The sequence below is a fragment of the Prenolepis imparis genome, unplaced genomic scaffold (genome assembly GCF_030444845.1).
Source record: "Prenolepis imparis isolate NDT839.2.m4 unplaced genomic scaffold, iyPreImpa1.0 SCAF_1, whole genome shotgun sequence".
Classification (NCBI taxonomy): Eukaryota; Metazoa; Arthropoda; class Insecta; order Hymenoptera; family Formicidae; genus Prenolepis; species Prenolepis imparis.
Window position 1 is genome coordinate 6,196,637 of NW_028141159.1, and position 17,430 is coordinate 6,214,066.

Here is a 17,430-nt window from a genome sequence, read left to right on the forward strand (position 1 = left end):
TTAAATCTATACAGAAATGACATGTAGGGTAAAGAGAAAGGAAGAAGATAATAAATAGAAAGAGAGCGAAATAAAAAAGAAAAATTAACAGCGCAAATTTCATTAAACATGCTTTCTCTGTTGACAATATATTAATCTTACATGTACAAATATACGCGTTGTTTTTCTATATACAAACATACAGCGTGCCACTTCACTATATTTATTTTGCACTTAATGCACTTTAATTATATATAATTCTCTCTGTAATAATAATTATATCATTTTATAATATAATTATATGACAATAATCCTGAGACAGAGAGATGCGTAATTTTGGCGATTACTATCGCAACGATATAAATATAATAATTATATAATCAAACGCTACTTTTATCACAAATTTGTCATCGTTAAGCTACACAGTTATATAATACACAAAATTCTCTGTTATTATATTATTAATTTTATAATTATTATAATTATAATAATACGTCTCTTATATATTTTTAATAATAATTATGATACAGAATTAATACAGAGTAACATGTCGATTAATATATAAATATATTAATTATCTTTTGAAGTTATAAATAATTTTTATTTTCTTCTGTATTTAAACTATATAACTCTTATTTTTTCTCTTCTTTTTATAGTTTCTTTCATTTTGGAGCCTTTTTAAATTTCTTTAAAGTTTTGACCACTTTTATTTTGGAAAGCTCGCGATGAGAAATCTAAAAATAAAAATAGATATCTAATCTATAATAGCAGTACAATTTAATGATTATTAAATCTCTATCACTTCGAACAGCTCATGCTCAGAAATCTATAAAAAAATAGATAGCCCCAATCTGATAGAATAATATATTAATAAACTCTAAACCTTTTCTATTTTGAAAAGCTGATGTTTCAAAGATTTATAAAAAAATAGACAGTTGATTTAAGAGCGGAATTAGATGTAAGAATGATCGAGATACGTATTCCGCGTGTTCTTGAAACTTGCAGCGCACTCGTTGTTATTATTGTTGTTGTTGCTGTTGTTGATATTGCTGCTATTGCTAGCAGCTATGCTATTGTCCTGATTAAGATCATTAATAGCACGATTAGAGTTTATAGCAGAAAGAAGAAGCCGGGGGCCGCAGGTTCGGATTGGTCGTGCAGCAACGAGACAGTCAACTACCTGTCTTATAGTAGGCATGCAGGTTTTGTCGTATCCTGGAAAACACACGTCACATGCTCCATCAGAACTGAAAAATGCATACCGACTCGTCACGTCATTTTGGGTTTTAAGTTTAAGATGTTTGCATTTATATATAGTCGCATAATCGAAATTTATCTCAAGAGCTTCACGAACGAGAAGCTCAGAATAAAGTTTTATATTTTGAAACGCACGCAATGCGACGATTCGACTTTATAAAATTGTAATAAATATTAAACAAATTCTCCAATATAATATAATAATCATACACATTACATTTACAATAGCTTAAAAAATCGTAGAAGAAATTTTTTCTCTACGAAAGTATATATAAAGTTAATCTTTTGTAAAATATCATTTTAATTAATTCTTGATTATCAAAAAGTATAATGTTCACTTCATGAGAGCGTTTCGTAAAATTAAAACTTTTAAAATATGATAGTATTTCTTATGTGCATAGTGATATTTAACCCAAAAAGACGTATCTCGTTATAACAAAATACACAGATCACCTGAACTCGAACTTTAATAAATGTATACGAACATTAGGGTCGCATGCATTTTTAAATTGAATGAAAGGGCAAACACAACACAGAAATAAGTAGAGCGAACAGAGAGAAGATCATGAAAATCTGTAAGCTATTAAAAGATATCATGAGAACGCCAAGTATCGAGTCTGAAATGGAGGAAGATCATTTTTTCCTTTAAATAATCCTTAAAATAATCATTGTTATCAGGTACAGTTTGTCGATGATCGTGCAACCCTTTGGGACTTAACGTCGGTGGTTTAATTTCAACACTTAAAGATATTAAAAATTATATTAAGAAAATATTAAAGATATTCTTACAATTAGTGTTAATCAAGAGAATTATTTATCATTGTTGAATACCTCAAACAAATAAAGATGCAATACTGTAAAGTGAAACGAAAGGGAACTCTTCGTCATGTGAGTAAATAAAACTTAATTCACATTAGCATTCTAAATACTTAGCGCTAATGCAAGGGGCCTTAAAAAGATGTCATTGTCAAAACATTGTCTTATGCGAATAAAAAGAGATATTAAGAGGACCATAGAAGAGAAGGGGGAAAAGACACTATAAAGAAATTTTCAGACGATCAATAATGTCAACATTTGGAATAAGCTGCTAATAACAACTAATTGATTAATTGATAAACTACTAACCGCACTACTAATCCTGTAAAAAAATCCTTTGTTTTACATGTAACGAGAAGCTTGACAAGCTTGATGATACAATAATTTCTACTGGTAATATTTACCGATTTATATGCGGTTAAAGCTAAAAATGCACGCGAAATACCTCTTCGTTATAGAGAGAAAGTGTTAGTAATAATACAATATTTAGCTGCACATACATACTCCGCATTTGCATGCAAAAATAAATAGACATACAGATACTGAGTAGAATGTTGAAAAATGCAAAGGAGCTTATTAATGATTATTACGCCATAATACAGCTTGTTTCACAATTTCTTGGCACATCTCGTTACTTCCACATATTTCGCATTTAAGATGTCCCGAAAAAACGTGAAAATTGACATATAAATTTCTTATCAAGTTTAAAATTCACCATTTTTTAACAAAAATGTTGACAAAATGTTTGGCGTATATCTTCTTAATTTTCAGTATTAGTCAAATAATGAATTTAATTAATTTGTTATAATATTAAAAATTCAGAAAATATGTGCCAAACATAGAGTCGACATTTTTGTTAAGGAGTAAATTTTAAATTTGACAAGTTATATTAAGAAACCAGTATGCTAATTATTTATTAAATTATAAATGATAAATATATCAAAGTTTTATATATTAAATGTACCTCAAAATTTGAATCATTAATTAAATTACACCTGGAAGAACACCTGGAAGAATCCATATGTAACGACACATCCAAGAAATAATAATTCCTTCATTTTTCGGGACGCTCTGTATAAATTCAGAGCAAAGCGTTATCCTTAAATGTATCCTCGATGTATCGCTTTGTCACTTATAGCTACAATTGTTCTGTGCAATATTGACTGTAAAATGTTACTAGGATTGTCTTGTTGTGTCGTAATACAAGTCTTGCGTAAATCATCCAACAATTTCCCGATTGTTCATCGAGAATAACAGTTTCCATCGTTTTGGTCCTTTCTAGATACCGGGCTATCGATTTAAATCGTATTTTAATAATATAATTATGATAAAATTATTTTGCAATAATTGCATAATACTGTTACGGCGTAAATGTTCATGCACAAAGCCGAGATGCCGACATAATAACAAACTTACGCTTCGGCGCTATTATACTATTAATTTGACACTCATCTCTTTTTTTTTCTTCTCTCATTATTACATATTATATAATCCTCTCCATTATATATTCTCTCATTATATATGGCCAAATATATTATTTTTTAAATATTTTATGTCACGAATTAATTAGCAATATGTTAATTAATTAATCAATTTTAATCAACTTTATATGATGTCAAAAAATGCATAAAATTATATTTATTCAATTATACAGGTTGTTTCAAAGAAACTATAGGTGTAAATTTAATTAGTTATTAAATTTAAAAAAAAAAGAATCTTAATAATTTTGTGCATTCTATTAAACTGCTACACACATTTCCCCTGTATAATATATTTAAATATAATTATAATATATATTTTTCTCTCTCACTCTCTTTTCTTATAAATGTTTTATCGGTTTTTATCAAAGTAATTGCACACGTGTGGAAATACTTATGTTTAAAAACCGATGAAACTTTCATAATAATGTTTTATTAACTTCATTATTTAACATTTTTTAATTTCTACGTCGTCTTGTATATATTTTGGATTCTAAGTGACTACAAAAAAATTTTGCATATTTTCTTCATACTTTTTTGTTCAGTGTTTACGTATTCCAAAAGAAACAAAAAATTATCTTTCTCTATAAAAATTGCTGTCACATATTTATATCATTTAGTAATTTAGTGCGAGACATTAACGCGTTTACTGCTTCGCACATATTGAATTTCTCAACTAATTTCTAATATACGCGCGGGAATTAGTGCTTAAAATATTCCACCAATCTACTCGTAAAATCGAGCCATTTACGAATTACTCAACCAGTTATAAGGCAGTCTCCTTCTCGCTGATGACCTTGATTCCGTGTTGCGTAAGAATCATCTTTACCGCTTCCTTATCTCGAATATTTGATTTCTCGGCTGATTCTTCAACTTCGCTTGCCTTTTCCAGATTCTTCGCCGAATCTAAATTATCGGTGGACGAACTCAGACGGTCCACGTTACCAGATGATCTCTGCAGAGACTTAGATCTCTTCGAATCTTTCGTCATCCGCAAATTATCGGCAGATCCGATCAGCGTTGGATCCTTTGCGGTCTTGAGCGCTTTGTCACCAGCCTTCGGAGACATTTTCGCTAATTGAAGACTATCCACTGAAGAGTATCGTCTTTTATCTCGCGCGCTCCCATCCTCCTTCTTCCTGAACAGGGAGCCCTTGCGGCTGACTCTTCTGGCTCCGCTCGTCAATATGGCAATCTCGTCTTTAGGTATAAAATATAACTCTCGCGGTTGATCCCTAATCATCGAGGAATCGTGAATGAATAAGGACTGCGTCTTTGATTTTCCAGAATCTTTGATATTTTCCTTCTCCGAGAGTCTACTTCGATCGTCAGCCGATTCGGTACCGCTCTGAAAACCGCAGTTCTCGATCTCGAAGCTATCATCGTCGTCCTGATGTTGCTCGACGAGTTTGAAAGCATATCTATCTATCGGCATGGAATCCTGGTCAAAACTGCCGTCCACCTCGCCGCAGATTCTGCAGAGTTCGCAGGGAATCTCCTGAATTTTGTCCTCGAGATCGTCAGTGGACTCCTGGAGATTGAGCGAACTACAGATGTCGCATTCGATCGAATCGTTCTCTTCATCGTCGTCAGCTAGTGAGCTACAGGTCGACCTGAGCGTGTAGAATGTCTCCTGATTCGGGCTGCTCACTTCCTCTTCTGTTCGGAAGGTGATCTCGTTCATGTAACAACAAATCGAGCAGAATTCGTCCGGAATATCGAGCTGCGAACCGCTACTGTTCGTATTCGTTGACGGCACACCTAGAAATACCTCCTGAATACGTTTGATCGACTCGTAGCTCTTCGATTTTTTTGAAAACGCGTCGTCCTTCTTCGGTTTTTGTGCGGACGATTCGTCAGACACGATCATCGAATCCAAGCTACCCTGAAGAGGTACATTGTAACGCCGCACCTTCCTCGTGTAGACATCCTTGATCTCATTAAAGTCGCGTTTCGTTCTGTTATCGGCGTCTTTCGTCGTTTTTATCGTTTCTTGTCCTTGATGCATTTTCTTATCATCGTTCAGTTTCACAGTCTTTTGATCCTGAGTCTTTTTTGGACTCTTCATGGAAGACGTTCTGGAAGGATGCTGGGAGAATTCTTCGGATCGAGAGAATTCTCGATTGTTGGCAGATCGAGTTTGCTTTTTCAATTCGATATAGCTTTCGGGATCCTTCTTGGGACTTTCCGTCTTCGTTGAAGACTTCTTCGAAGAATCTTGGAAGACTGTCTCCAGTTGAGAAATAACACGATCGTTGATAGATCGATCATAGTTTTTCATTTCGTCGCTTCTGTAAAATACTTGGCTTTGTTTGCCCTTTTTGGAATTCTTTGTGCTTGTGGATGTCCTCGAAGACTTTTGAGAAGATTTCTCAGATCGAGATGTTTCTTGATCGTCGATGGATTTATCTCGATCCTTGATTTCGCGCTCACCTTCGTCGATTTGAAGCTCTCCAACTTTTCTAGAACTTTTCATGGAAGCCGATTTTAAAGAACTCTGGAAGATTTTTTCTGCGCGAGACGTTTCTCGATCATTAATGGATCTATCTCGATCCTTGAATTCGCGTTCTCCTTCGTCGACTTGAGGCTGTTCGAGTTTTCTAGAACTCTTTTCCTTCACGGAAGCCGACCTTGAAGAGCCTTGGAAGACTTTTTCTGCATGAGACATCTCTTGATTTTTAAAAATTTTATCTTTTTCTTCTACGTCAGCATCTATATCATACATTTTTTCCTCCAGTCTTTCGAAACTCTTCATTTTTGCGGAAGGACTTTGCAATTCTTCAGATTCAAGGGTCTCTGGTTCATCAAGGAATGTATAGGTCTCCGTAATCTCGAAGTCACGCATATGGCCTACCCTGACCTTCCTTGGACTCTTACGCGAGTTTACGATCGATTTAAGATATTTTCCATCTATCTCGAGACTCGAGTCACAAGATGTCATTCGTTTCTCCGAAGAATGTGTATCAAACTCTGATTCTTTTTCCGTTCTGTTTACCTTATCGATCTCTCGCGAGATCCTGGATACTTCTTCGGATCGTTCTCCGTTTTCAACATTGACCTTCTCGTTCACTTCTCTCTCAGGTTGAGACCATTCCACAATAAACTTCGATCGGTCTAATTCTTCGGAAAATTTCGCACAATTATCAATCTCTTCGGTTGTAAAATATTCAGATTCTTTATCGCGATTTTTATGAATTATTGTACTGATCAATACTTGACTGCTATACGTTTGAGTATCGCTTTCTTTGGCACTAGTCTTGTTATCGTTTACAAACTCACATATCGCATCTTCTTGTTGATCATCAGAGCATTTTAAACTTGATCTCGCGATATATATAGATTCTTCCTTTTCTCCTTCCTCTTCGTTATAAGCATATTGATTAAGTCGGTAGTCTTCCTTGTCTACGCTGAAATCGGAGAGTGCGCATTCGTGACGACCATCTAATGATGTAGAGATATTTAGTGATGAAGTGGTCGCCTCAGCTTCAAGATGTTCGACTTTATCCAATTCAAGATTTGTTATTTCCTTTTCGGAAACGATTCCCGCATCGTTCTTCTCTGAATTAAGCTTGATTAATTTTGTATCATCTTTACCTACCTTATCCAGCTGTAAATTTTCTTTAGACTTATTTCTTTCCTCGTCAAGTTTATTTTTAAGCTCGTTCGTGAGTTTTTCTATCATTAATTTATGATCTTCCTGTAATCTAACGATACTATGATTGGAATGAACAGGCTGAACCTTCACAACATTATCAGTATCAATTAAATCCGGCTCTACATTGACTATTTCTTTTTCAGTATTGATTTTTTTACTGCTAACGTCAACATTTTCCTTCCTCACGCTTTCCAACCTAGGACTCTTTTCCGGTTTACTAAAACTAGATCGGTCCGCATCTACTTCGCTATTGATCGTATCTACTATCGACCTATGTCTCTCCTTCGGAACAAGAGTGCTCTTATCATCTAATCCTAGCTCTACATTGATTATTTCTCTCTCAGAAGTAATTTTTCGATCGCAAATTTTAACTTTATCATCCTCAGTACTTTCTCTTGTGGGCCAACAACATTCTCCCAGCCGAAGTTCACTAGAACTAGGTTGAATCTTCATTATTATCTGACGATCGTCGTTCGAACCTAAGTCTACAACAGCAATTTCGGTCTTGGATCTCAAATCTGACACTTCTCTCTGTCCAATCTCAATTTTATCCTTGCCTATACTTTCTATTAATAATTTACAATCTTCTATTGACACCGGTTCACTAGAATTCAACTGGCTAGCTTGAATCTGCATTATTATCTCGTTCGAACCTGAACCCGCATTCTTAGATTTCAAATTTAACGTTTCTTTACCCCTCGAAATGCTATCTACCCTAGACCTGTGCGCTTCTTCAGACGAAAAACCAGACTGTAACTTCGCCATCGGTTCGTCAAGCGGACCTACCTCGTCTACGATTCGCATGACGCCGGTTTCGCTGGCGATGACCTGTTTCGCTTGACCGGGATACGCGGCTCTAGCTACATGCTTGACGTTACCGTTGCTGGCGTTGTTGCTGATCGCGCTAATGATGTGCTCGCAAATCTCGTCGAGCCCGCCACCCGCGTTCTGCAGATTTTTGCGCAGCACCACCGCGTCCGGCACGTCGATGGACGCGGCAATCTCGATCGGGCTCGGCGAGTCCATAATCACATCGCTGGGTGACGGCGTTAGGAACGCGGTTAGATATCGGGGATCTATGTGCAGATAATTGTTCGCATTTGGTGACGGCAGTTCCAACTTACTTCAGTGTCCAATCGGCAGCGGCAGCGTGAAAAACACGACAATTCTTTTTAATGGACATTCAGTCTGTTTAGCCGCACTTTCAGTACAACACAATTCAGTAGGGCGAACTCGTTACGATCTCGTCACGTTTCTTTACTCGCAGTTATGTGAATTATTAAATTGTTGCATATAAAATATAAATTGTTGCATAAAATCTTGTATCCATTAATTTTCAAATTATCTCCACGAAATAAAATATATTAAAAACATTGTGTTTTTAAAATTTTTATAATCTAATATAGCTTTATACAATCATTTAATAAAAACTTGTAATTCTACTACTAATGATATGTATTTTAATTTTGACTAAGAGGAATAAGCAATTTTCTTTATATGTATATCTGCAACTTTGATATGCTTTGATTACTCATCACATCCTTCATGTAACAAATGGAATGAAAAAAATAAATAAATGGAATTGTGGGGTCGCAACGATTTCACACGACTACTAAAGATTTTAATTGTCTCCTCCGAACTCGATTCACTGACTTATATATATTATCCTTGAAATCTTAATCTAAAATTAAATGAGCAAAACTTATTTTTATCTTTATTGTCAATGATAAAGTCTTAACTATTATTTCAATGTAATCACGCAATAATTTTAATTTTTCTCCTGTCAGTGAATAGAATTATTTGAAGTCTATCTGTTAATCTTAATGGTAATTTAATTATGATGTTATGTCAATCCCCAGTAGATACCATATACTCTTTAAAAAAAAGTTATTGAAATTAAAAATATATTATACGAAAATACAGTTTAATCAATTACTTTATAAATAGGCTTGTCATATATCTTCCATTGTTAATAACAGCAACAACACATTTTTTATATTATGTAATATTATGTAATTTAGAAAATTTCATAAAATCTACTAGGGGTTATACATATACATATAATATATATAATTTCTAATACTATTTTAGCAAAAAATAATTTTATGCGCTGTACATATAAAATATCAATAAAAAATTAATAGAAATAAAACACAGAATTTAAACATCAATTTAAAGTGATGATGCTTCACCAACAAAAATACATACATATATATAAAATGCCTAACAAGATTTATTTAACATTAAATGCACATTCAAATAAAAGTCTTAAGTTAATTATAGTAAACAAAATATAATTCTTTATAAGATATTTTTTTGTACATTTAAATTAATTATAATAAACAAAAACATAAATTCTTCTTTATTAAGTATTGTACGTTTTGATGGAAGACAGGCAAGAAGACTAGATTAAGGAATATCATACAGCGAAATATCGTACATCGTCCTGTCGAAATTTGGCAATATTACATGGCTGAATATTACGTATAGATATATTTATAGAATATTATGTGTATTATGTGTTAGATCGTCTTTTTAAGTATCTCATTTTTGTACAATCGCGATTACAAAGCTCAATTATAATTGATACCATGACATAAAAAAATAAGATATATTTTTATAGATGGAACAATAAATGATCAATCAGAAAAGATTCCTAACAAAAAGCAATATGAATAAAATTAATACTTGCGTTAACTAATAGATTGAAATTAAATAATATAGTTTTCCAAATCTAATTAGATTTTTTAAAAGAGTTTCATGATTATCTATTAGTTTTTATATTTTTATAAATTTTAGTTCCAATTAAATTTTTATTAATATGTCGACATATATTCGATGAGACGGGATATCCGTCGGGACTCTATTGTTATGTATCGTGTGTTATTGTCCTTCGTATTATTCGGTATCCGTTGTATTCTGTATTCGTCATATTTACTTATTTATCGTTCGTCGTTTCGGAGACTTGACTAAAATGTGTCCTCACGCGATTGGCTGCGTTTAAAGAGACGGTTATGTTTTGGAAAATGTATATAAGACGACCGCCCGGTCGAGAGGCTCTCTTTCAGTACTGGTTTCGTGGAAACAATAATAAAGACATTGAAGTAAGAATTAAATAAAAGAATCTAAATCTCTCTACTCTCCCTGACTTCCTGAGCTAACAAATATATCATTAACTTTGTGTTTAAATTATATAACTATAGTTGGAACCAATTATTAAGTTATTAGAACTATTTCCATTATGTATAATAGTTATCGTATCTTTTTATATCATGGCAAATGCTATTGCTAAGTAAAGCATACTACCTTCTTTATAAAATGTGTAAAAAATTGTAACAATATAGGCTACAAATAATATCTACAGAAGCTATTATTAATTAAAATATCACAAAAAGTATGTTCATTTAAAAAAATGCATCTAAACAGGACATTCAAAACTCACATTGTTGTATTTGGCGTTCTCGCATCATAAATTTCGTGCTTGTAGATATAATCGATGACGGAATCTTGCAGCAGATACCTAACGCTCTGGCTGCGCTTCAAAGCTCGTCTGATTCTCGTCGAGCTAACTTCATTCGGGATCCATTCTGTTACAATACAGATATTGTGCTGAAATAAAAAAAAAATTAATTTTACGATAGTCGGAGAGATTTGTTTTTAAAATTGCATCGATAATAATTGTAGTTATTAGTCATAATAATTTTAATTATTCGCAAGTTTTATCAGTATTATCTTTTTGATAACTTTGAGAATCTTTTTTTTTTAACATAATCTGATAATCATATTTGTTGACAAAATTTCAATTCTAAATTTGTTTATCTAAATTAATGTTTTAAAATCCTATATTTACTTAGAATATACTAAATAATAATTGTAACAAGCAACCTATTAACTCATTTTAAATAAAATCCTTTCACAATATCATACTCATAGTTTTCAATACTTATAGGGCAGATATTATAAACAAATATTGAATAAAAAATAATTTTTTTAGTATATTACACCATAAGAATATATTTAAAATGGATGAATATATTTAATAAAATTTATTATATTGTATTTACCATGTGCTTGGAGAGAATATCCGAATCATAGATAAACTTGTTGGGATTGCAACCTTCTCTAGTAATAACTACAAGACCATGCTCGCCAACAATAGTGTCAATCTGCAATAAAGAAATGAGTTTTTTAGTTTGTTTTATTTTGACTTTATAATGTTATATGCAATAATTTGCAACTAAAGAATTTATTTCTAAGCTGTAAATTTTATTAGTTATAGAGATAAAATTAATTTTTTAAAATCTCATTAAATTTTACATAAGATTGCCAGAACATATTAGAAATTTTCAATTCAATTATTTTTAATATATTTTGTATATAACTCACATCTTCTTCGAGCCAAAGTCCGCAAATTCCGAAACTTTCCAGAAGATCTGCACCGCACAGTAATTTGATTTGTATGGGTGTATTATCTGAACTGTTTTTAACGTTCTCTGGAATCCATTCTATGTCATCCATCTGCAAGTGATGTTTGATATCATTGGAATTGCATAGCATGGAATTGAGCAGATTTTGATGGTGTTGCAAGCACAAGCGAGTCTTGGTCCAGCAGTTCTGTCTAGTCTCCCATGTACTGAGTCGAATCCAATCGTTATTCTGCAGTGCTAATCGCAACATTGCGCATCTATGGGTCGTACTGGCCAGTTCCTTCTTCGCATATGCATCATGCACTGGAGAAATCACTCCGCCAACAACAACATGCGTTCCCATTCGGTGCAAATGATCTCGAGCAATTTCTGAAATATATAACGTCTATATAAATACTGCATATGTACATGTATAAATACATTATACATTAATATAATATATGTGTATATAAAATTAATATAAAATTGAGAATTTATATTGCATATTTACTGCATTTGTTTATTTATAAATAAGTATAGATATATTTCCAATTAGATATTGAAGAAAATAAATTGTTTAAAATCTATATAGACAACTAAAATAGATAACTGGATAGGTCGCATTACGCAAACGCGTTAACAACAATTCGTACGCGTGACAACGATGTGACGTCACGCGCGATATGACGGAATATGACGTGACAACATTCGCAGTTCAATACAAATAGCGTTATCCGAACGAAAAGGACGAGCGAATAGACGTATACGTACCGAACATTCGCAGATGCATATTCGTCGGCGGATTATAGCTGCCGCACGACATCAGAATTACACGCGTTGGCGCCATTTTGCGCGTAACTCGTAACTCGAAATAGCATCGACGGCCGACCGCACCTCCGTCAACTTTGAATCGACCCGAGACTCTGCCACAACCGCAACAACAACACACACGTCACGAGATCGCGCAGCCTACTGACTGACTGCGTTCGCGATGTGCGCATGCGCGCGTCGATCGCGCCATCTGACGCGAACTGCACCATTCACTGACCGTTTCCGACCAATGAGAATATGCGCTTTCTAGGGATATTTTCTAACACTCTTTTCTATTGGATGTTAGATGTGGTACACCTGTCACCGGGAATGCTTCTCTAAATGTATGAAATTGGACGCAAATGTTGATTTTTATTTAAAATGTGGAAGATAATTTTCTCTCTCTGATGTTTAGTGCAGTGCAGTGTGAATTTTTTCGACGTAAAAGAGAAGATTGAGAGGATTATGGTTTTTGCGCGCGCGCACAAAACAACGAAGCAAGACGGTAAGCGATACGATAAATCAATTATTATTCGCTATATATTTTATTTTTCTCGCAGAAGCGAAAAGTTGATTTAACCTTTATTGCGTATGCTTGCGATATGCTCTTTCATTTTTATAAGTGCAAGAATCATTCTGAACCTTTTTGTTAAACGATTCACAATTTGCAAAATTTAATTCTATTCATGTGTGTGAATAAATAATTTATGAAATAATATATCAATTTACCAGTTTTTTTAAATAAAGTTATGTTCTACAAAATTATTATAACTTAAGCTGAGTGATTTCACAAAAACTGATATGTATATATTTTTATCCAAGAATAAACATGTCATATTTAAACGCGCGTTTTTCCGATCGTAAATAAATTTTCAATATCTTTTATAAGTTCCTGCAGTATCTTTCCTTTATAACAAAATATTCGATAAAATTTAAACGTTTGGAATTCGATATTTCAACGTTTAATGCAATAGTTAACTTTTTTCTACTTTTGAGAATAAATGTCTTATTACCTATATTATAATAATATTTACTTATTCTACGGAGATGAGAAAAGGGATTGGTTCAGTAATACACAAATCTAACTTTATTCACATTTTTTTGTTGTTTTCTTTTCCGCTGAATCATCGAAGAAATAATCTTGAGAGAACAGAACCTCTGCGATACGAATAGCAATTACAGGTAAATATGTACAATAATATATAAGTGATGGTTGCCTTTCTTTTTTTTTTTTTTTTTGTTTTTCTTCTTTCTCAATAGTCGTCTCACTTTGCTCAACGACAGTCAACCAATTAGCACATTTTTAACCGTAATAATTCGCAATAATCAATCTAATCTCTCCCACGCATCCATCTCCATTCTAAGCATTAATCACTATCGATCATCGAATATCGCGACAGTATCGACGAATTGACAGAAATGCTTTCCTAATTCAACTCATCAAAGTCCAAATCACTGATCGAGCTTCACTTCATTTCGGAATCATCGCACATAATAATTCACGCAATCAATTTCAATCGCGATGCAAAATGTTTAAGCGTTCGTTTAAGGACATTCTTTGTCAATCTTATCTTTTTTCTCCTTTTACGGATTTACGTTCCACGACCTTTAAAAATTGCGATTCCCAGAATACGAACATTTTGCATCGCTCTCAATATTCTCATTTTATCATTAACTTCACTTATTGCGACCATCGTGTTGCGCTCGATATATAATTGTATTTTCGCTTCCACTTAAGCTTCTCCGCGTTTCTCCGTAAAACTCTTTCTCGCAAATCTTAGACATATTTCACTGTCTAAAATTGTACACTCACACACTTGCACATTCGTTTAAATATTACATTATAACGTTATATTCATCTGTTTTTTTTTTCGAATCTCTCTCTCTCTCTCTCTCTTTTTCATTCTCTCATTCACTCTTATCGACTCCGATTGCTCGCAATTCATTGTAAAGTAAAATGGGCTATTTGTATATCAAATATATTTAAAATTTGCTTTCTTATACCACATTAGTTAGGTCAAATTAAATTGTCACTTGTGAATTTAAATAAAGCTCAAAGCTAAATCTCATATAAAATGATAGATATATGGATTACTTAAACTTATAAAGTATGCATTAAGGTTGAATATTTTTCATGTGTTAGAATTACATATTTAAACATTTGCCGATTTGTTATCTTCAATAAGTGTTATATTGTTATTTCCGGATTATTACATGAATATTTTTAATCTTATCTTTTTTACTTTCCTTTCCGCTCTGTTGTTGTACTTATATACATATATTAAGAAAAAATAAGATAAAAATTGATTCATATAAAATACTCTCAAAGTTGCAATATAACACTTATTTTAAAAAATAAGATTCTTTTGATCTTTATTTTGTGTGTGTTTGCCTTTATCTTTATTAATAAAAAATTAGATAGATATTTCTTTTACTGCTTAAAGCAATCGTGAAATTTTATTTCTTGTATTGTTCAAAAGAATTGGAGATTGAATTTTTTATTAAAAAAGATATCAAAAACAAAACACAAAAATGTTTTAATCACTCTAAATGCCGATTATACAATTATTCCATTTCACTTTACTTCGAATAACCAATGGACACGCTTCGAGATGCAAATTTTAGATTTTCAGGCAAACATCCGACACGTATCACTGGACGACATGACGTTGTTAAACTGTCATTAATCCGAGCTAAGGAAAATAACCGAGTATACAGTTCATCCTACTTATTACGATTCATCTCTTTTTTCTTTTTTTTTTTTGCTTTTTTGCTGCTACCTTGCTTAGTAAAATGATCTTGTCATCGATTTATTTACTGTTCCGTTGTTTGGATCGTCTGTATTAACAATATGCTCGCCAATTTTTGCACGTAACTTGTAAAACCCTTGGATATCTAAGTCCTGAGATACCTGTCTATCTACTTTAAATCCATAGTGTCTATCATTGATTCTTTTAGATTATTGGATTTCTCTGAATCCTTGAAATACTCCTATTTTATTCTAAGTTCATATTTTTGACAAATCTTTGACAATCGTTTGTTGGTTCATTTGTTGAGTTAATCTTCAGAGAATTACAATGTTCCTTTTAAAATATTATTTTACACCCGCGGTTCTTGAAGATTTCAAAAGAAATCAAAATCAAGATTCTCGGGGATTTCCTCTGAATTGTTAAATCTATCAACTATTGAATCACGAAACAATTTAAATAAAAAATTAAAAAATTTTTGTATTTTAAGATCTACGGATTTTTTACTCCTCAATAAAAAAATTCTAGATGAAACTCCATCTTTGCAAAGAGATAGTCGTTAATTTCTATATAAAGATGAAAAATTTTTCTTATCTTCACTCTTTAAATATCTTCTTTGCTGAAAAACTATGAATCTTTAAAATTTTTGGATCCATCAATCATCGAAATCTAAGGACTTTTGAATCTCAGGAATCAGAAATTGCTACGCAAAAATTGACGAAACTTTGCAACAACCCTCAACATAGAGAAAACATTCTCCGCCCCATTATTATCACTCTCCCTTTGTTTATCACTGTCCATTATTATCATCGCCCTCATACTATTATTCTTCCCCTTCTTTTATCACGCCAAATTTGCTCGAAGATCATCCTCCCATCTTCGTTTTGTTTTGTTTTATGAAAGGATGAGAGATTGGGTGAGAATCCTCATTTTCTCACGTGGCTCAACAACGACCGAGAAAAGGACCGCACTTTTCATCTGAAGGAGTATCGCCACGCAAAATTCGTCCTCCTTTCCCCACTCTCTCGTTCCTCATTGTCGCTTTATCTTTTCTCGTTATCGCGTTTCTATATTATTACTTCTATTAAATAGTTTTTTCCTCTAACTTGCTTCATATTTTTTATTTTTCTTTTATAAGAACATCGCTTCTCTCTCACTCTCTCTTTCTCTCTCTCTCACGTACAGGGCATAACTATCGCGCCCACAAAAATGTTGATACACCGATAGCTTTCTCTAAGTTTTCCCTAACTTATTATTTTTTATTAGTCCATCCTTTACAAGTACATCGCTTCGATGTACAAGGTGTTACATAAACACTTAATTATATAAGTATTATATATAATCACTTCAAAGATGTTGAAACACCAATAGCTTGTCATTATAAATAACTGGAAATGAGCTGTTCGGATACTCAACTTTGAAAACGCTAATAAAAAATCCAATAAAACCTTGCAAAATTTCTGTTGTAATAATAATTTTTTCTTTGAATGGTGTCCAAAAATGGGAACACCTTAAAGGAGGACGATCTTCGAGATGCGACCGAAAACCGATCTCGGCCTTCAAGGACTTACGAAAAATCTGTCGCCACACTCACTTTTTCGGTGTGAGTGTCTATCCTCCATCTCCCTTTAATTATCTAAACAATGAAAGCGACAAAACGTCGAACGATGAAAAAGGTGTCCCCAAGCGACACTCCAAAGGATTAATCGAAATTAAATTCAAATTTAATTCGCATACTGTTAAAGTATTGGAATTTAATTCAAGACCGTATTAATCAAGAGATTAAATTCGAATTTATATATATATATATATATATATATATAAATTTATATTTCATTATGACTTAATAAATCTTTGCATTAATCAATCAATATTTAAATATTTTTGTAATTAAAAAATCTTATATATATGTGTGTGTGGGTAAATTATGCGTTAAGTAAGCATCGATTTAAAAAATAGACAATTTAAAAAGTATATATTACTTAAAAATTTAAATTCAAAATTAATTTGCATATTATTGTAATTAAAAAAAACTCGAATTTAACTCGTGGTTATACGACTCGAGATTAAATTCTCAAATTAAACAATCGAAGTAAAATAAAAATCTTACTCGATTAATAGAAAATTAAATTTAAATTTATTTCGCATCCTGCTAAAAATCACGTCAACTAAGTTTTACCTACATCCTTTAAATTTTTATTACGAGTACTGTAATAGTAGTGTATTAGTAGTAGTAGTAGTAGTGTAGTAATAGCAGCGATAATAGTAATAGTTATAGTAGT

General features: G+C 32.5%; 1 protein-coding gene across 1 annotated transcript; it reads right to left on the bottom strand.

Annotated features, from left to right (window-relative positions):
* Nucleotides 1–1,898: 1,898 nt before the first annotated feature.
* Nucleotides 1,899–17,038, bottom strand: Nmnat (nicotinamide mononucleotide adenylyltransferase). The gene is given in 6 exon segments (XM_083051598.1): nt 1,899–8,308; nt 10,628–10,794; nt 11,250–11,351; nt 11,572–11,981; nt 12,363–12,508; nt 12,510–17,038. Coding segments are annotated over 6 exon segments (4,959 nt in total). The 5' UTR covers nt 12,632–17,038; the 3' UTR covers nt 1,899–4,296.
* Nucleotides 17,039–17,430: the final 392 nt, after the last annotated feature.